Here is a 20,593-nt window from a genome sequence, read left to right on the forward strand (position 1 = left end):
AGGAGCACCTTCTCCAGTATTGCCCCACCTTCAGCAGAGGCTGAAGGTGGGGCAATACTGTTAGGATGAAAGGGGCACCACCCCAACCACCTTAGCCAGCCTCGACCTGCCAGCCTTCTTACAACCAGTCAGTGGTGGCTCTGCCTGTCCTTGGCTGTGCTTCCAACTGCCTGCCCAATGGGCACCAACCACCACTGCCCAGTGCCCACCTAATTACTAAGATCAACCAGAGATGCCCTTCTTGTTGCCCCAACATTAGCTTTGCTAGCCAGGTGGCAACACAAGGCGCAGCACAGGTGGAAGGAGCCTCCAGACTGCGCCCTCTCTTCGGCCTGGCATTGCTCTCCCCCTGCAATGGCCACTTTGAGGCACAAGGTAAAAGCCGCTCCATTTGCCCAGCAGGCATTTGCGATTTAATGCACAGCTGGCGGAATCTATTGTTGCTGTTTTATTTCGGGTGTCCTTGTTTAATGCTTCGTTCTAACGGTATTTCCGTGTTCGCGACGGCGGTGTTGTCCGCCGCGATAGAAGTAAGAGGAAATGCCGCCCCTTGGAGGCGCTCAGTCGGCAAGTGCGCGCAGGATTGCCGCCCCGGCGCAAGGCGGCCACGCGCGGGGTTCCCGGCGGCGGCAGGTAGCTGGGCGGGAGCGGCGGCGCGCCTGGAGCGCGCGCAAGGCAGCTCTCTGGGCTCCTGGGCGGGGAGGGGCTTTCAGGCCCGGCGAGGGGGAAGCTGTGGCGGAGGGGAGGCGCCTCCGACGCCCGAAGCGAGAGCCCGAGGCGAGGTGCCGCGGGGAGCCCAGCACACCATTTGCACCCCCCCTTTGCCTCGCCCTCCTGGCTCCGGGCTGGCGTCTTCCCCCCGAGGATGCGCGCCACTCGCGGCCGGCTGACTTCGGGGAGGGCTTGCTACCTTGGCCGCGCAACTCGTGTTCTCCTCGCGGGGCGGCTCGCGCTTCCGCCTCCGCACAGAAAGGAAACCAATCGGACTGAAACGTGCGCCTTCTCCTCTCGCCGCTGCGATCCTCCAGGCGCCGCCCGGGAATGAGCCGCGCGAACAAGGTGGGCGCGCAGCGGGTTGCGCTAGGCGGGCGAGGGAGGGAGGGGCGATCCTCAGCTCTTTTGCATCTTCTTGCTTGCTGCACCCGAGCTTCACGTGTTTGGGGGAGGGATCTGATTCAGGCATTCAGTTCTAAAAAGCTCTTCCACACGTTCGTGATTATCATCAGTGGAAAGGTTATACAGGTAAGACGGTGCGTTCCAGACAAGCTTCGCTTCTGTCTCTGGGCTTGAAGCGGGCGGAGGGGAAGCCGCTTTCATGGAGGAATTCCTGCTAAAAAGAAAAGGGAACTGGGTGCAAATGGTGTGCTCGGAAATGGCTGAGGGCTTTGATAAGCGTTAACTCCCTGCCAGTATCTCTTAGAACCAGAGTCGTTATCAGCCGGCAAAGGAACACGGGGAAGGCAAGTGGCTCCTTTGAAAGAGAAAAGTTTCAAAAATGGATTTCTGGTTTAACAGCAGGATGTCTTTCCCGCTCCCAAATATTGTAATTGTTTTGCTTGAGTTCATATATGGGTTGTTTGATGTTCCTGCCGGCATAATTTCAGTTCGGGCCCTACATTGCTGAATGGTTTCTGAAGAGGCATCAACAAGGCAGTCAGCTTTAGCAACTCACAGTGCAACCCTAGCCACTTAAGTCCTGTTGAATTCAGTGGGACCTGCACTCAGGTATGTAGGGTTAGGATTGCTGCCGAACAGGTTTATTATAACATCAACTTTCATGGACTAGGGGCCACTTTGTGAGATGCATGACGTATGCATTGTCTGAAGTCAGCAAGAATATAGATGCACATGGCTGTAGGTCTACCATCCTCATATTGTGAGGTCTGATGAAATTACTGTGTAAAAAAGTAAACTGACAATTAACATTGAAATTTAAATATATGTAAAATAGGACCAGTGAGCATTCACACAGCATATTGATGCTTTTACCTTGGTCAGCTATTTAACACATGTTAATGAGAACTATTCGCACAACATACCATAATTTTGTCCTTCAATGCTGGAAAATCTCTCTTTTGAGGTTATTTGCATGAAAAACAGCCTCTTAAAACCAGTGTTCTGGGAGGTTGAAATGTTTCCCCTCAAGCCTCTGAATATGGTTCTAAGCCATGGGTAGGCAACCTAAGGCCCGGGGGCCGGATCTGGGCCAATCGCCTTCAAAATCCGGCCCGCAGACAGTCCGGGAATCAGCGTGTTTTTATATGAGTAGAACGTGTGCTTTTATTTAAAATGCATCTCTGGGTTATTTGTGGGGCATAGGAATTCGTCCCCCCCAAAAAATATATATATATAGTCCGGCCCCCCACAAGGTCTGAGGGACAGTGGACTGGCCCCCTGCTGAAAATGTTTGCTGACCCCTGCTCTAGGCCTATGCCAGGTTTGGATTGGTTTTGTTCTTTGCCTGGCATCTGCTTTGTTTGCCCTGTGTAGAATGCTGTAGGGCAGGGGAGGGCAATCTTGGGCCAGGGACCAAATATACTCCACCCACCAAGCTCCTCTGTCCAGCCCTCTGGACTTTCTCCAGCCCCTGCCTCCTCAGACCTCACACTTCACTGGCCCTGACTCTTTCCTAGCTGAAATGTCACCTTGAACTGCGATGTTATCTGGATGAAACCTGGAGAGATAATGTGGGGGTTTTTTAGGGTGTGTACGCGCATGTAGAAACTTTTCACCTGCACATGCCTGGAATATAGCCTCCTATATAAAAGGTAGAGTTGCATCACTTGCTCCACACACTTCTTTTTGCCTGTGTTTCCCCACTGGCATGTAGAATAAAATGCGGGGGGATTAAATTTAGAGCAGTGTAATCGGCATTGGTCAGATCGCCATGATGTTTTTGTTTTAAATTAGCCAGAAGGATTTGGGACTGTGGACACACTAACCCATTATTTAGAACAATCTCCGCTCAATATGTAACTGGTAAAACAAAGGTAGGTACATTTGCACACCATAAACGATGTTCTTGCCCTTATTACTGATGATTTGGCAGCTTTCATCAGGGCTGATTACTTAATTTAAATGCAAATATGATTGAAAGTAATTTAAGTTGCATGTGTGTAGTTAAAAGCTATCTAGAAGGTCCTGAAGCATGTTGAATATGTGTTCGTTCTTTTTTAAAACATACCTTCACATAGGTGTTTCAGGAGGAGTTGTTATAAAAATGCAGCTGAGGCTGCTGAATGATTCTGTTTGATCTGTAATGCAACACTCTTGGACAAAGAGGTTGACACATTTCCAGCCAGAGTACAAAAGTGGTGGAAGTTCTCTGTTTATGTTTTCTTGCGACTTTCTTGAGGACTGACTACTTCACTACCTTGTGGGAAAGTTGTGTGCTAACTTGAAATGTGCATGTGTGTAAACAAACATGCTTTTAAAATTATTTATTTACTTGTACTGTTTCCTTACTTCCCATCAACTGAAGCCCCCAGTCTTAAATAGCATCCCTGGTGCTCAAGGACAGCAGATGCCTAGCTATTCCCCATTGACTATCTGTGGCTATTTATGATGAGCAGTCATGAGCAGGCAAGTCAGGATTGATCTGGCCTCAGGCCTCCTTTTCTAGGGTGTTCTGAAAAGGATATCTGTTTAAAAGAAAGAGGAGGGGTTGGTGGCTTTTAAACAGGGGTGTGAGTGGCCCATTTGGAATCTGTGCTGTTCCGAACAGGTCTTCTAAATAAGGCTGGAGGTAACAGATTTCAGGCTCGCCAAGAACATAGAAGCTGTTGTGCTGAGGCACAAAGGCCTTTTCTGTTTTGGGTAGCTCTTGGCTGGTTTATCCTTTCTGCTAAAATTCTCTTATTCTCTTCTTTTCCTTTTTAATTTGTAAGAAGTAATTATCCTGCCATCGCGGGATGGTCAGGGTAAGCTTGGGTTTCTTTTCAGGAACTTTAATAAGGTGGTGTCAGTGGACGCCTTGATTGTCATCTCATTCCTGCTACACAGCCACCATCTGTTTCAGTGGAGCTCCTGTCAGGGTGTTAAGCAAGCCCCATAGGCAAGAAGGGAGACTGAACAGCGATAGGGCTTAATAGAAGTCCCCCACAGGGAAGAATTCTATGAATACAAATATTGTGCAAAATCACAAAGGGATGATAAGTAATAGTGCTGCCTAGTTTATGATTGCTGTCTGGTCCCACCCAGTTTTTCACAATGAACAAATACCCTTCTGAAACATTGCCTTTTATAGGAGGTTATATTCTCGTGCTGTTTTATTATATGACTGTTCTCCGCTGCATTCATAAACTTCAAGTCTGTATAATCTTATTTGTCTCAAGCAAGAGCAATGTTTGCAAGAGGCAGTGGCGTAGCGTGGGGGGTGCAGGGGGGGCCGGCCGCACCGGGCGCAACATCTGGGGGTTAGGGTTAGGGGGCACAAATCCACGGGTTAGGGGGCGCAAATTACTTGCCTTGCCCCGGGTGCTGACAACCCACTCTACGCCACTGGCAAGAGGTCCCTGGATCTTTTCCCCATTGCAAGAACTTTTCTTTGGCACTTCCACGCACATTCTTTTTAGAACAATGGTGTGGTATCTTGCAGAAGCTGTCCTTCTTTACATGACCCTGACTGGCCCACGCCAAAAGAGAATGAGCTATTAGTAGCCATCATTCTTTGGAAATTATCTCTTTTAGTTTGTGGAAGAATGAATACTAATAATAACCAGGACATCTTTTAGTTGTGGAAAGTTCATAAGCAAATGCTCACCAGCTTGAAGGAACAGTGTATAATTGTCCCTTCTGAATTCATTTTGGAATTCAAAGAGCCACAGTATTAATTATGACAAAATGTTATCTGTGTAGATTTCTATTACTATGGCCATATCCCAGGCACCATCATGGCCTTGATCTGTCCCTGTGTGCAATGGTGGATCTTGGGGTCTCAAAATTCAGCGTCCCCCCCACCTGTCGCACTCCATTCTAAATAATAATTGTGGCATCCCTGGTGGTGGCGCCAAGGCTCTGCATCCAGAATGACTGAACCAGTTGCACTCCCCTAAATCTGCCTCTCCTGCATGGATGCCGTCAGTGATGTCTTTTCACCATTTTATGGGTGCCCTGCCTCCCAGCTGAGAAGGACCCCTATAATTTCCCTCACCCTTATGGATTCTATATACAAATATTGTTAAGTATACTAACAGAAGATGGCACAGGAAATGATCCCACAGCGCTGTGAGTAACCACTTAAATCACACTCACAGTGCATGCTATGCTGTGTAAGGTCATAACCAGTGCAGTCTTACTATGCTATTATGTATAAGTCATTATTCTGTCAGTAAAACCTACCTTTGTATCTCCTCCCTTTTTTAGCATATAGTAACAGGATTTTAGTTTTCTCTTGTAATCCTCAATATTTCAAGAATTGCCAGTTTGGTGGCAGATCATGTGCTTTGCATGCAGAAGATTACAGATTCAGTCTTCAGGAATGACTGAGAAAGACCCTATCTGAATCCCTAGAGAGCTGCTTTCAGTGTAGACAATACTAAATTAGATAGGCCAGTGGTCTGATATAAGGAAGTTTCCTGCTAGTTTGTTACTAGCTATATTGAAGCGTATTCAAAGCATAATCTGGGAATAATATTGCTCACATATTGGCTCAGCCATAAACAAAACTGAGGAGTCAAGGGCAAGTCACTGTTAAGTCAAGCTACTACAGGTGGTGATCATTTTGCATAGGGGTTCTGCTCCTGGCCCCTACACACGTCAGCAGAACATATATCAGCATGCCAACCCAACCCACCCCGTTCTGTTCTGCCCCTTTCCAGGTCCAAAAGGACCCACATGTTGGCAATTGCGCATCAACTGGATGTACCTAAAATTGTTGCTGCCTGTATAAGCCCTTGGCCATGTGCAATTTGAGGATGCCAGACTATCCTGCATGGCTACTCTAGGGATTGCACTCTACACTGATAGTGTAATCCTAGTCGTGTCTATTCACAAATAAGTTCTGCTATATCAAAGAGTGAGGCTGGGATTGTAGCCTAAAGGATTTAACTCTCTTTCAGTCACTGCTAGCTCTTCAGTCTAAGAATTCAGAATCTTATCTCTTGAGTCCTTCTTTCTGTTTCATGTTAAAAGTGTGTTATCAGCAGCACTTAATGAAAACACTGACCAGCATTATTCACTGTCTTTCCATTCCTAATACCTTTTGCATGCAGTCTTTTAGGCAGCTGCTTATATGTTTTATAGTAGCACTGTCTATCCACATTTCACTTCAGCAACAACAACTTGTACCGGGTCTACCTTAAAAGTACAACAAAATTAATTGCATTTCCTTAATTAGCTGGAACCAATTCCTTACCAAGAATGTCTCTGCTGTCTGTAATAATAATTTGTTAAACCATTTTGATTTGTGACAATTTCCTTTTTCTTCCACAAGGTGTACTCTCAAACTGGTTTGTTCTAATGTTCCTGGACATTAAATTATGTGAGTGCATATTTCATCCTCAAGTTTAATGGTGGGCACTATAGTTGTTTTTTTAATAGGCTGCCAAGGTAACATCAGTTCTCAAATATGATAACTAGCTGTTTTAAGAGCTACTCATCTTTCTCTTCTGTGATATGTGCATAAATGACATTGGAATGTGTAAGTATCTTTTGTTATGTTTCCTGGTGCAGGGGTTGGACTAGATGACCCTAGGGGTCCCTTCCAACTCTACAGTTTTATGATTCTATGTATGTTTTCCTCTGTCTTTACTACATCCTGTTTATTCTTTCTTTCTTTTCTGGTCAGTGTCATTTTTCTCCTTGTTTATAAAAGAAAACATGTTTTGCACTTCTTTTCACCCTTGGTCTTTTCTCCTTGAATTCAGAAAGGGAATATTTTGATCTATTCCTCTTTTTTGGAGACTACAATATACCCATCCACCTACACATAGAGACTAGAATTCTGGTCTTGGGATCCACTTTCTGCTCTGGCATGCTTCTCCTACTCACCTGAGGGGTGGGAGATCCTGAGTTTGCTGTTGCTGGCTGGATGATTTCTCTCCCCCTGCCTGCATAGAGAATTTACATGTATAGACTTTCTTCTCACATGCAGACTGCATATTTTTGACGTTGTTCCGACCTCATGTACTTCCCAGTTTCTGGTCATTAGGAATAATTTCTTTCAGGACCTTCCAGACTCATGATCTAGTTTCCTTTTATTCCTTTCTGCTTCCGTCACTGTCTTTATCTTTTTCTGGCTACTCTTGATTCTGTTTCTTCAAGTTTTGACTCATTTTCTTCTCCTTTCATCTTGTTACTTGTGGCTCATCTGGCTTTCTGGGAAACTGACTTTCTGTGAAACTGTCTCCAGACTGTTGCAACTATTACTTAGGACACCATATAACAAGAATGACCGGGAGGGAAGCTGGACTTTTCATATTGAAAGCTGCAGGTCTAGAATTTCACCCCACCAACACTCCAATGGCACCGCTTGGGGGGGTGTGAAGCTTTTGGTGGTGAAGTAAGAACTTTGTAAGTTCTGAGGAGTTTGATCACATCAGTCCAGCTCGTTTTTGGTTCCTTTCACATTATATACCTGTTTTAATGCTTTCCCAAGCAATCCCAGCCCCATTTTAAAAAAAACTTTGTTTTATGTCTTAGTATTCATTGTCACCCAGTTCACTTTGTCCTTTAACAGGGATTTGGGCAAAGATATCCCTGGCCCCAGATATACCATAGTGGCTCTCTTCTGGTTCTCCTACTGCATTTTTTAAATGGTTCCTTCTGTATAAGCTTGACTATCGTGGAAGTTAAAGTGAAAAGTTATGTATTGAATATCATTTATAAAAGTGAACTTCACCTATTATTATTATTTTATTGAATTGAATTTATATACTGCTCATACCTGTAGGTCTCAGGGCGGTTACACAGAGCCCTCTATTTTGAACTTGTATCTCTTTTTCGGCAGAGTGTGTGTCAAACCACATGTTAATTTAATAATATTTTTAAAAGGCTTTTTAATTCACCCTCTTTCTTTTTAAGGTAAAGCAGCCACTGGCCCCCAGTATGGTGTTGATTAAAAGCAGAACACTGGCACCAATTTCCTCCCCCAACTGCCTCTTTGCTCCTGAAAGTACCATTTGGGGGGCTGCATTTCCTTCAAAATGAAGCTTGCCTTCCTGATTTTAAAATTAAAACTGTGATTAACATAGCATGTTGTTTAGGCCTTCCATATAGGTTTAATCTCTATGGATGCATTGGTTTATTAAGAAAGTCTGAATAGTTGCTAGATCTTATCTCGCAGTACTACAAAATTTTGTGAATACAAATGGGGCACTGGGCACCTTTGATAATGGAAAGGCTCCTTTAGAGCTTAGCTCATATTTATTTTATCTTTTTAAAAACCTAATGTTACTAAACAGGAAACGACCCCCCAAACGCTTCTACAAAGACACTTCACTATGGATTAAAGTACTATAATGTCTTTTTCTGAGTTTAAGATTAAATTTAGTTGGTCATAGGACTAGTCTGAGAAAAACCATCTAAAATGCAATAAGAATATAAGGTTTAATGAATCCATATTTAAGTTGCTTAAATGATCCTATTATGCAAGAGTAAAGACAAATCCCTTTTCTTGTAGCTACAGTTCTGCGTTTTTTTGTAAACTATGCAAATTAATAGGTTAAAAATGATGGTCAGTAACACAGGATGGTTCCTATAATTCAGGGTTGGAAATATATATAGTCCAGATGTTGTTGAACTGCAACGCCCACTACCTCTGACCACTGGCTATGTTGATTGCAGCTGAATTAATACCAGGTGACTTCATTCTGATTCCTGATTAAACTAGCCAGTATCTCTGACGTGTGGTTTACACATAGGCAGGGAATAATGTTAGAAGTATGGTTTTTGTTTTCAACAATCTTCTTTTTTTTGGCACCCCTTATCTGTCCCTCTTTAAAAAGATATGGAGGAGGGACAATAGTTCCACCATGAAGGTCCCACTGATTCATTTCCCAGAGTGAATCCTACACAGGAAAACAATGCAAGAGAAGACAAGAAAGAACAGTTTTATGTTTAATGTGGTTATCTAATCAGGGGTCACTCATTAACAACCCAGAAAGTCAGGGAATAAATAATGACCAGTGATAAAGACCACAGATTTAAGACTGTAACTGAAACAAATCAATCAGTTGTGCGGTGCTTCATTCAAAGCACATAATTTCTTCATATGGAAGATAATGTTAGTCTGAACTTTGCTCTATATCACTACAGTTTGATTCAAAGTAAGATAACAATATAGTACTTATAAGATTGCTGTTGTAATTGCATTGACAAAGCCATCAATCATCCAAACAGAAGATTTGGCCTCTTTCTAAGTTCCTCTACCCATCTGATACTCAAATAGCACTTCTAATTTCCACAGCATATCCTAATTTCTAAGTTTTCTAGCAGACTTTGTATTATGCAATGAAGTTTATGGTTACTCAGCCAGAGGGAAGAGCACATGAATAGGAGTTTTATAGACAGCAGTATGGAAAGAGGGAGGGAGGGAGTGATAGTGAGGGGAGGATTGATCAAGAACTGGACAAGAAGGATTTTACATCAATTGCATCACCTATGTGAGTAGGACAACGTAGGATGTAGACTATAGGTATCCATAGTCTACTAGGAGGAAATGTAGTGGTTCTCCTGCTTTTCTATCATTTCTTTATTAAGGTCATTTTCTTCAAAACCTTTCAACAGTGCTTAAAATTCCACATCCATTGTGTTGCTACTGTTCTTCTCTTTGGCATTTTACTAGGCTGATGACATGATTAGACAAAAGGCCTATCTAGATCAATATTCTGTGTGACCAACTTAGCATTATGCCTGAACTTTTCTTCGTGGTTTGTTTCCCGCAGACAAACCACAAATGGTTACAGCCCATGCTTTGTCCAAAGTAAGACAGACTGAAGAGAACATGGCCCTGGGTGGTACAGCAGCAGCAGCAGCACCAGGACCAGAGAAGTCATGCTGTAGCTTTAATCTTCACTCACAGAACCTGTACTTTCGCTCAGTCATGCTAAGCCGAACTAAAAATCTTGATGCTGGATTTGTTATTGCTGAACTCTTTTGCATCTTTTAACATGAAAAATCAAGATCCACTATGTGTTAAAGAGTAGCCACTTCTTTTTAAAAATGTAAAAGCATTGTCCACTCCAACAGTGGCGAAGCATTATTGTCAGTAGGCAGATATACACATACACACCCAATGTTTTCTCTCTTAGTCATACTTAAAATACAAGCTCAGATTTAAATGCCTTTCAGGTCCAGCATGTTGCAGGCTTAGTATAAATCTTACTATGCCATGTGAGTTGGAGTTTGCTGTTGAATCCAAACTGAATGAAAGTTTTGACAATGTCCAAGGCTGCTGGGTTTTCTGTATAGTAGACCAAACAAGTTTGTGCCAGCAACACAACATTTAGGGAGTGCTTAAGCACCCAGCACAATCGTTTTAAAAGTCTTTGGAAACCCCATTTTTATCCTGCATAGCCCTGTGACTTGCAGAATCATGGTCATTCAGCTTTTCCCACCTGCAGCTGCAGCAGCTGCTTCTTCTTCTTCTTCTTCTTCTTCTTCTTCTTCTTCTTCTTCTTCTTCTTCCTCACACACCGTTTAAAAGGCCATAGATTTTTTAATCAGCCAAAGGCTTGAGAGATGAGGAATGTTTTTTCCTGGCACCTAAAGGCAAAAGTGCCAGGGGAGCCTCCTAATCCTCATGCATTCTGTTGGTCTTTCCCTGGTTGCCTGCTTGCCACCACTGATGTGAGGAAACTCCAGCCAAGGTCCATTGCACAGCCAAGTCCTTTACTCACGAGCAATGATGAGTGACACCTGGGAACTCTCTAAAAGCAAAGTTTTATTTCTTGCCCAAGCAGAAAAGGTTACAGCAAGCAACCAGGAAAGCGATCAGAGGGTGGAACCTCAATCTCTGTTTACACTCTCCTTTTATCGTCATATATAGGCAAGACACCCAGTGATATGGTCTTACTGCTAGCTTAACCACAGATGCCATTTTCCTGTTCATAGAATATCATGCCCTGGGATGCTTCTATAATTTTCCTTTATATCTTTTCCTGTTCTTTGTTATTTTTCTGTTCCTCTCTTAAGCTTGCATTTCAGCATGATTACTGAAATCCAAGTGGGAACTGTTTGGCTCAAGATGGCATTAGTCTTCCTTCACTTATAACACCATGTTCATGAGGTAAGCTCTGAAACTGGGCCCGAAAGCTCACCAGAAGCCACAGAAGAGCACGTGACTCACAGTTCTGCTCTTGCAGATTCTCTAGTTATGTGTGAAGCAGAATGCACACCCTGTTCTTGACTTAGGAGATCCAGAATTTCAAGGAGAGCATGTCACTTGCCACAGGCAAAATCTGTGAACACTACTTGGTAAGCAGATCAGTTTCCAATTTTCTTCTTACTTACAATCTTCTATCCTGTGACTCAAATCTTTTGCTAGGTGTTTCCTTGCCTTCTTGAAACATCAGACCACCTGCTCCTTCACATGCTGCTGTAAAAATCACATTCCCCCCTCCCCCATGAAGTATTCTTCTATGAGCAGGCACTCATTTTATTTCTTATAGGATGTACCTTGGGGTCCTTACTCCTGTCTGTGCCTTGACATTTCTGGGAGATTACAAGGAAGGCCAAATTAGATTGACGTCTCTGTGTTTCATCTTTGTCATCAGAATTAAACCCAAAGTATGCAGAACGTGGTAGTGAAGTCAGTATAAATTAGCAGGGTGGGAAGGGGCATTAATATAGCCAGGTTGCTTTTTATGTGCTGTAGCAACAGTTGAGTCTTTCATCAATCTCTCTTTACCTTGCTAGCAGGGAGTTGAACAGTGTGGACTTCACGGCACTAACTCCAGCCAAGACCGTTAACCAGGACTTTGTTCATCATTTACAGGTCTCTGCCTGGAAAATTGACACAGTGGTCTCTTCAGGATGTTGGCTGGGGCGAAACAAAGGTGAACCTTGATTGCTGTTCAGGAAGAAAGAAGGAGGAAGGGGCAGTGGGGTGTAAAAAGAGGTCAAACTTCAACATGTTAGTCAGTTTCTGTAATTTAACCTTATACTTCCCAAGTCTGAAAGTTGTACCATAATTCACTGCATAATTGTCACCACCACATAATTGCCACACTCTTGTTTTTTCGGTCCAAAAATTGGTTGAGTCGCATGGTAAATTCCTTTCCTCCCCCAGCTGCCACCTCGTTCCCCTCGTTCCTCGCCGTCTCAGCCATAAGCTCCCAGGCCGTCCCTGGGCTTGTGGCAAACGGCCAGGAACTGCTGCAGGACTGCTCTGCCTTGCCTGGGTTCTGCGTTGGCGTCCCGGGATACGTCACCCAAGAAGGGAAAGCAGCCGGTGAGCAACCACCTCCAACTCCTGTCCATGACCCCTTTGTCTGCCTCTGCCCCCAGCAGAACCTTCAGGCACCTCTAGGTGCATATCAATCATCTCCCAGAGGCCAGACAGCAGGTTGGGGTGGGAAACAAAGATGAAAGCGAAGGGAGGTGGAGGTTGGGTCTGAAGCTGTGGAATGGAGGATTCTTTACGGGGTTGCTGAATAAGCCCTCCCCCAGTCTCCAAATCATCTGCCACGAAAGGGGCGGTGAACGTGAGCGAGAGGGCAGGTGTGGGCTCAGGGACCAGAAGATGCTCACCGCCACCACCTCTGTGGTCTGGGATGAAGATGGCAAGGGTGGAGGGGCAATAATCTGAACAGCCAGTCAGCCCCCCCTGGGGCAGCAGCTGCCGGAGGTCTGGCATGGAACATGGCGCAGGCGGGGGCCTCACACCCCCTTTTTTGCATCACAAATTTAGTGTAAAATCTGTGGTGATTATGTGGTGAAATACTGTATTTTTGCCTTTGCTTCTCAGAACACAGGGCAGCTTCTGTCAGGTTCTTCCATTCACACTCTAGCCACATTTGTTTAGCTTCAGAAATGGGACTTCATGGGCTGCTTTCGGATCTTCTGGTCCTAGATGTGCATGGAATATATGTTACCATAGATAAATGAGTTGATGGTAAAATGAATGATACCTAATTCTCTGTGCTGATTGTTTATTTGCTATAAACTTCTGCTGGAACTTGACGAGAAGTGATCTTTTTCTCAGACTGATTCAATAAGAATATAATTAGAGGTTCCATAGAATGTAAACTTTTGTTTAAGGTAACATTAATGTTTAGCCAAGCACCCATCTTTTAAGTTAAAGGCTTTCAGAAAACTTTCATTATCTCTCTTTCTTTGTAGATTTTCAGTTTAAATCACTGTTAATTCTGTGGTGTCAAATGTAATGCTAGGATACTTATAAAAAAACAATAATTACAGATTGAAGAAATGCACTGTCAGCTGCTTAGTGTCTTAAAATCAGAAAACTTCAGCCTGTCTCTAAAGATCCTATTATTTTATTTCCATGAGAAATCTCAGATTTATGTTTAATTAAACAAAAGGACTTGATCTTCTGTGCCAGCTTACATCCATCATTGACCTACTACTTTTACTCATGGGAGTTATCCATTTGCTTGATTCAGTCTTAACATGTGATCATGCAGCTTATTGACTTTTGGCCACAACAACTGTTGCAGTTGGATATGAAAGGAAACATATCAAAGGAAAGGTAGAAAAAGGAAAGGTTGCTAGTCCTACTCAGAGTAGACCCATTGAAATGCATGAACCTAAGTTAGTTAAGTTCATTAATTTCAACAGGTCTGTTCCAGGACCAGCATTAGATCCATCCCAGTGCAGGACCAGCCCACCCATGAGGCTGGGTGAGGCAGCGGATCTGGCCTCTGAGGAGCATTTTGCCTCCTCCCCTCCGACCCCTCACCATCTGCTCCTCTCTGGCCCCCCCCCCCGCAGTCGCCTCAGGTGATGACTAAGGGAAGGGGGCTGCGGACGGCAGCATTCTTTCTTTTGCCTCTAGCAGCAAAATGACCTGGCTCAGGCCTGATCCTGTGTAGGCTTACTAGAGAGCAAGATCGACTGAACAGAATTAGGATTCTGAGTAACTATAGTCAGGTTGCATGACTTTCTGTAGTTTTGCACCTTCACTGGTTTCTCTTTTCTTACCTCCCCCTCCCACATCACCACATGTGTTGTATTTTAAAATACCAGTCAAAGTTCTCCACCCCCATCACTTTTGTTGCATCCTGTGCTCAGACGTCTGTTCCTCTTGATATCAAGTTTGCTTCCTCTTTGTCTTTATTTAAGCAGCTTCTTAATCTTCTATTTTCTACTGTCCTTAATTCCTGTGATATTTTCTGGGTCAGAGGTAGAATAATGGTTAGAGTGTCTGACTAGGACCAAGAAGAGCCAAGTTCAGCTCCCCCTTCAACCGTAAAGCAAAGCAACCTTGAGCCACTCACTACCTCTTTGCCTCATTCTGTACACAAACTTTATATGCTTCCTTGAGTGGCTTTGAGGAAAAGCAGAACAAAAAAGTAATGATAAACTTATCAAATCCGTTGTTGTTCCTTTTTACTTACTTACCTTCCTCTTTCCCTGTCTGTAATTTTTAGATTGTAAACTTAGAATCATAGAATAGAATCATAGAATCATAGAGTTGGAAGAGACCACAAGGGCCATCGAGTCCAACCCCCTGCCAAGCAGGAAACACCATCAGAGCACTCCTGACAAAAGGTTGTCAAGCCTCTGCTTAAAGACCTCCAAAGAAGGAGACTCCACCACACTCCTTGGCAGCAAATTCCACTGTCGAACAGCTCTTACTGTCAGGAAGTTCTTCCTAATGTTTAGGTGGAATCTTCTTGTAGTTTGGCTCCATTGCTCCGTGTCCGCTTCTCTGGAGCAGCAGAAAACAACCTTTCTCCCTCCTCTATGTGACATCCTTTTATATATTTGAACATGGCTATCATATCACCCCTTAACCTCCTCTTCTCCAGGCTAAACATGCCCAGCTCCCTTAGCTGTTCCTCATAAGGCATCGTTTCCAGGCCTTTGACCATTTTGGTTGCCCTCCTCTGGACACGTTCCAGTTTGTCAGTGTCCTTCTTGAACTGTGGTGCCCAGAACTGAACACAGTACTCCAGGTGAGGTCTGACCAGAGCAGAATACAGTGGCACTATTACTTCCCTTGATCTAGATGCTATACTCCTATTGATGCAGCCCAGAATTGCATTGGCTTTTTTAGCTGCCGCGTCACACTGTTGGCTCATGTCAAGTTTGTGGTCAACCAAGACTCCTAGATCCTTTTCACATGTACTGCTCTCAAGCCAGGTGTCCCCCATCTTGTATTTGTGCCTCTCATTTTTTTTTGCAGTAAGAGCCCGAAGGTTGTTCAGCCATTGATAATTAGAATGATTTTGTAACTAAAATGTTTATGATTTTAGCAGATATAAAACAGAACAGATGACTTTGCATACCTTAAGTTTTTCCTATAAATTAATTAGGACTATGAGATGACAAATGTTCCTGAGAGGTCCCAGCATAATGTGTAAAGTGGAGAGAGAGACAACAACCTAGACCAAAGATAGCTAACACGATTCCCTTCACTTGTTTTGGACTACAACCCCCATTATCCCTGTCTATTGGCTATGATGGCTGGGGCGGATTGGATTTGCAGCTCATAGTATCTGGACAGGCCCAAGTTGGCTACCCTTGACCCTAGACTGGCCCTGGACTGGGCATGCCCATGACACAACAGAACTACTAGTGAATAAGCATTGCACCTTTAACATTCCACAGATTATCTGTGACACAGATAAAAAATGCAGAATTTAGTTTTTCATTAGAATTTATGTGTACTTTCACTATTCTAGGAACTGCTGAGAAATGCAGACAGAAGGCTCTGAAGCCGGATCCTGATCATGCGTATGAAGAAAGTCTCTTAGATGCATGGGAGGTCCCAAACACACTCTGAAATGCTGAGAAGGAAACTTCGTCACTGTCACAACCTACGCTTCAAGTTTCTGCTGGTGTTGATTTTTACAGCAGGCACCTTGTCCCTTATCAAAATCCATCAGAAGCCAAGCTACATACATCATGGGCGTCTGGAGCTAACTGATGAATACCCAAACAGTAACATCAACTGCTCCAAGATATTGCAGGGAGATCCAGAGGAAATTCAGAAAGTGAAGTTGGAGCTCTTAACTGTTTCTTTTAAAAAGAGCCTGAAACTAACTCCAAATGATTACATCAACATGACAACAGACTGCAACTCCTTTATTAAGAAGCGAAAGTATATTATGCAGCCTCTGAGCAAAGAAGAAGCTGAGTTTCCCATAGCATATTCAATAGTAATTTATCACAAAATTAATATGTTTGATAGACTTCTGAGATCGATTTACGCACCACAAAACTATTATTGCATTCATGTTGATAAGAAGTCCCCCGAGTCTTTCTTGGCTGCAGTGAAGGGGATTGCTTCATGTTTTGACAATGTCTTTGTTGCCAGCCAGTTGGAGAGTGTAGTATATGCTTCGTGGAGTAGAGTGCAAGCAGACCTCAACTGCATGAAGGATCTCTACAGGAGGAGCGCAAGCTGGAAATACCTGATCAATCTTTGTGGTATGGATTTTCCTATCAAGACTAACCAAGAAATAGTAGAGAAACTAAAAGCTCTTAAGGGTGAAAATAGTTTGGAAACCGAGAAAATGCCTTCAAACAAGGAGACACGATGGAAGAAGCATTATGAAGTTGTTGATGGCAAAGTGAAGAATATGGGAATAGACAAACAACATCCACCTCTTAATACTCCCATTTTCTCTGGCAGTGCTTACTTTGTTGTTAGCCGGAGGTTTGTTGAATATGTCCTAGAGAACAACAAAATCCTTACTTTTATAGAATGGGCCAAAGATACTTACAGTCCTGATGAATACTTGTGGGCTACTATTCAGCGAATTCCCGAGGTTCCAGGTGCAGTCTCTGCCAGCGACAAATATGATGTCTCTGACATGAATGCTCTTGCCAGGTTTGTTAAGTGGCATTACTTTGAGGGGGATGTGTCCCGGGGTGCTCCGTACCCACCTTGTAATGGAATTCACATCCGCTCTGTGTGTGTCTTTGGAGTGGGAGACTTGAACTGGATGCTACGAAAACACCACTTCTTTGCCAACAAGTTTGACACTGACTTTGACCCCTTTGCAGTTCACTGCTTGGAGGAGTATTTAAGAGACAAAGCACTGTATCAGCACAGCCATTAAAGTGCAACCATCTGCATGGTACAAACCCTTTCCCTCTGATAAGGATGTCAAAAATATTAGAGATTAAGTGTGCGGTGCACCTCTTGCCTCTCTTCCACCTGCCTTGCTGGTCTTTTTTAACAAGCCTTGTAGGATGTTTACTAGCTGATTATGTTGTTCTACATACTTTGTCTTGGTTTTCTGCTGTTCCCAAAGGATTCCCATCATATGCATTCTGTTGTAATAGACAACAACAGAACATTTGGTATGGTCATTGGAAACAAAGAACTCAGGTTTTCAACATTAGCACTTCATAACAGTTAAACTGGACTAAAGCTTCCCCTGCCTTTAAGAATCTTATTAGAGATCTAAACAGTGTTCTCAATCTTTTGGTGCAGCTACAAAGGACACCCCCCCAATTAATTATGAAGCAATGGCAATTAGAAGGGAGGGAGGGAGGGAGGGAGAGGCCAGGAGTGAGCAGGCATCATAGGATAGAACATGGGTTGTCTAGCAGGACTATACTTACAAATACAAAGAAAATTGAGAAATTCCAAAGCCACAACTTCTGCAGAGTTCACATTTACAGTTTGCTCAAGTATCTTTGGAGCCAAATAATTAAACCCTGCTTTTGTTGAAAATCCATGAAGCTTTTTAAAACTCTGCCAACAGCTTTGTATTAGCATACTTCATAGAAACCACAAAATGTATTTTTATGCATAAATTTTAATAGTGGGCTGTATTCTTAAAACATTTTGTAGTTGTTCAAAAATGATGCAGCAAAAGCCTACTGGCTAAAATATTCTCAGGGAAATATTAATGTGCCTTGTTGTGTTAGTATAAATGCTTCATTGTATACAATATCTTCTGTTTGTTGCTTGATACACTCTTGGAATATTTCATGCAAGTGATATTGTAACTTAATAATATTAGTCCTGACTTTCTGAACACCTTAAATATAAATTAAAACAGTTTTCTTCAATGGCATGAGTGTGAAATGCAGAACATGACATTCAGAATTGTTGCTGGTGTAACCTATTTTCTTTTTTCTTTCCTTTTTTCAAAAACCTCTGCGAGGTCAGTGAGGCAGATGTTGGCATGGTATGATTTACATAGGCTCACTTCTCAGATTTGGTGTGAGAATCTTAGGCAGGGTTTGATGCCCTTGTCTTCTCCAATATGGATTGCATTTCCTACAGCCTGAACCCTTCTCAGAACTAATACCATTCTAAAGCCTCTGGGAATCTTTTCCTAGGCCTTTGGAGAGTTGCTTTGAAGATGTGCATGTGATTCAGAGGGGGCTTAAATGCCCCACTGAAGATTCAGGTGTTCCCAAGTGCCCTTGCTCCATAACACTTGACCTGTACTATGTATAATTCTGTAACAGTAATATTTCGGCACTGCTCTTTTATATCCACTATGGTATAAAAAAAATCAGCAATCGTCTATGGAAGACAAAAGGAAAAAAGCCAGTTATAGTTTAGAATGGGACCTAGAAACCTACCAGCATTCCTATTATACAGTATATAACATAGCTCACTTTCTCAAAGAGGAGGTATGGTCACATTTTGCTGACTCTCACCCCCAGTCGAGTGGCCAGGATGCCAGGCTGTTTGCAGAATCAGCCTTAGGCACAGGTGTCCGGGTGCCTTGGGGATTCTTGCTCTGCCTTCCTCTTTAGAGCATACAAACTGTGCTCATTATGAACTGGTTACAAATAACCTGCATTTGCATCTGTTTCCCCCACTGCCTTTTGCTCAGTTGCCATTTTTAAGGAGTTTTGCTGCAGACCAGCCAGCAGTTCCCATTGCCAACCATTCAGCCATGATAGAAGCTGTCGTCCAAAGTGCCTGGAGGGCCTAGGTTTGGAAATGCTGCTGCAGGCCATAACATCTCTACAACTACCGGTACCTCACTACCATTTTCTTGCTCTTTCAGACCTAATATTTTGGGTGTATGAGCTCTTAAACCTGATACTGACCCCTCCGCCTCTGGATGCTGACTTCACAGTACCCTTGGTTGTTAATTTAAGCTGTTTGCGTTGAAATGTCTTGCTTATCTTGTTCCTAAGAAGCTACCTACTCCAAATATGTGCCATACATAGACACACAGGACCACATTATCTTGCATTGTGGCTCTGGTGCAAGTCATCCTATTTATCTGAACTGGTGTCCTTAATCATGTTACTCAACTTCTTTTGAAGGGTAATGTGTTCGTAAACACATTTAACAGTGCAATAAAGGAAGGGGAAATGTGTAGGAATTTATTTTGATGCTATATGTAACCTTATAGTTGAAAGTCTCAGGATGATTATAAATGAAATTTCTATTTTATTAGTGATTACATTTAAATGGCTCCTCTGCCATAGACTATGGGAATAAATAACATCTAGAATCTTACTTATATACACACAGCTCTTGGTATATAGTTGGTATATATTTTCGAATGCATGCCATTTCTGGCATCAATAGGACATTTGCAATGTTGAGTATTAGCAGAGAAAGAAGGGTAGCGTTGCAACAGCCAGGCAAAACTTTAAAATGCAACTTGGCAGGAGACCAAGTTGTTTGCAGTGCAATCTTATGCTTGCTTGCTTAGAAGTGTGTCTCACTCAGGACCAGCTAAACCCCCAAGGTAAGATGCGGTAACCGCCTCAGGCGGCAGGGTCCCCAGGGGCAGCAGATTGCAATGTTGATAGTTCTTTAACTCCCTTGTTCCTGATGTTGATCTTCACTCACCTTGTCTTTCCTGGTGGGGAGGAGGCCCCCATTTTGGGGTTTGCCTCAGGTCTTGGGCTGGCCCTGCTCTTGCTCTTTTCAGTGGGGTTGAGGGCTGTATTCCCTTGGGGACAGCGTTTGTTAGGGGTCATATGTTGCTAGTAGGTGGAGCCAGAGCAAAAACTGGGCAGGGTTTGCAACATGGCATAGCACTTGTCCTGTACCACCCACTCGCTGTGTACCAACCATCATTCTCACAGCACAGATGAGAAAGTGAGTGGTGTTCTGGAGAACAAGAGTTTTATTGCAAACCGTGAAACTTTGTCTTGGTAAACAACTTCAGGGTCATAAGGAGATCTCTGCTGCATCTTGCACAGTTTTAAGTAAAACTTAAGTCAACCACTGCTTGAAAGCAAAGGCTACATAGAATCATAGAATCATAGAGTTGGAAGAGACCACAAGGGCCATCGAGTCCAACCCCCTGCCAAGCAGGAAACACCATCAGAGCACTCCTGACATGGTTGTCAAGCCTCTGCTTAAAGACCTCCAAAGAAGGAGACTCCACCACACTCCTTGGCAGCAAATTCCACTGTCGAACAGCTCTTACTGTCAGGAAGTTCTTCCTAATGTTTAGGTGGAATCTCCTTTCTTGCAGAAAACAACCTAAACATGCCCAGTTCCCTTAGCCGTTCCTCATAAGGCATCGTT

General features: G+C 43.4%; 1 protein-coding gene across 13 annotated transcripts; it reads left to right on the forward strand.

Annotated features, from left to right (window-relative positions):
* Positions 1 to 287: 287 nt before the first annotated feature.
* Positions 288 to 18,150, forward strand: GCNT1 (glucosaminyl (N-acetyl) transferase 1). Of its 13 annotated transcripts, none has more exons than XM_081930701.1 (4): positions 830 to 1,242; positions 6,434 to 6,481; positions 11,936 to 12,073; positions 15,807 to 18,150. In XM_081930701.1, exon 4 carries the CDS (start codon positions 15,879 to 15,881, stop codon positions 17,187 to 17,189), a length of 1,311 nt encoding a protein of 436 aa, XP_081786827.1. In that variant the 5' UTR covers positions 830 to 1,242; positions 6,434 to 6,481; positions 11,936 to 12,073; positions 15,807 to 15,878; the 3' UTR covers positions 17,190 to 18,150. The 13 variants fall into 13 exon arrangements, with proteins under 13 accessions (XP_081786830.1, XP_081786824.1, XP_081786832.1 ...); XM_081930694.1 differs by having other exon boundaries at positions 11,936 to 11,996; XM_081930704.1 differs by lacking the exons at positions 830 to 1,242; positions 6,434 to 6,481 and adding an exon at positions 288 to 375 and having other exon boundaries at positions 11,936 to 11,996.
* The last annotated feature ends 2,443 nt before the right edge of the window (positions 18,151 to 20,593 follow it).

This window comes from Podarcis melisellensis, assembly GCF_964234715.1.
Source record: "Podarcis melisellensis genome assembly, chromosome: 11".
In the NCBI taxonomy this organism is placed as follows: Eukaryota; Metazoa; Chordata; class Lepidosauria; order Squamata; family Lacertidae; genus Podarcis; species Podarcis melisellensis.

What these genes read in the sequence shown, in the direction of transcription:
- GCNT1 (XM_081930704.1), top strand. Translation starts at nt 15,879, where the DNA reads ATGCATGGGAGGTCCCAAACACACTCTGAAATGCTGAGAAGGAAACTT.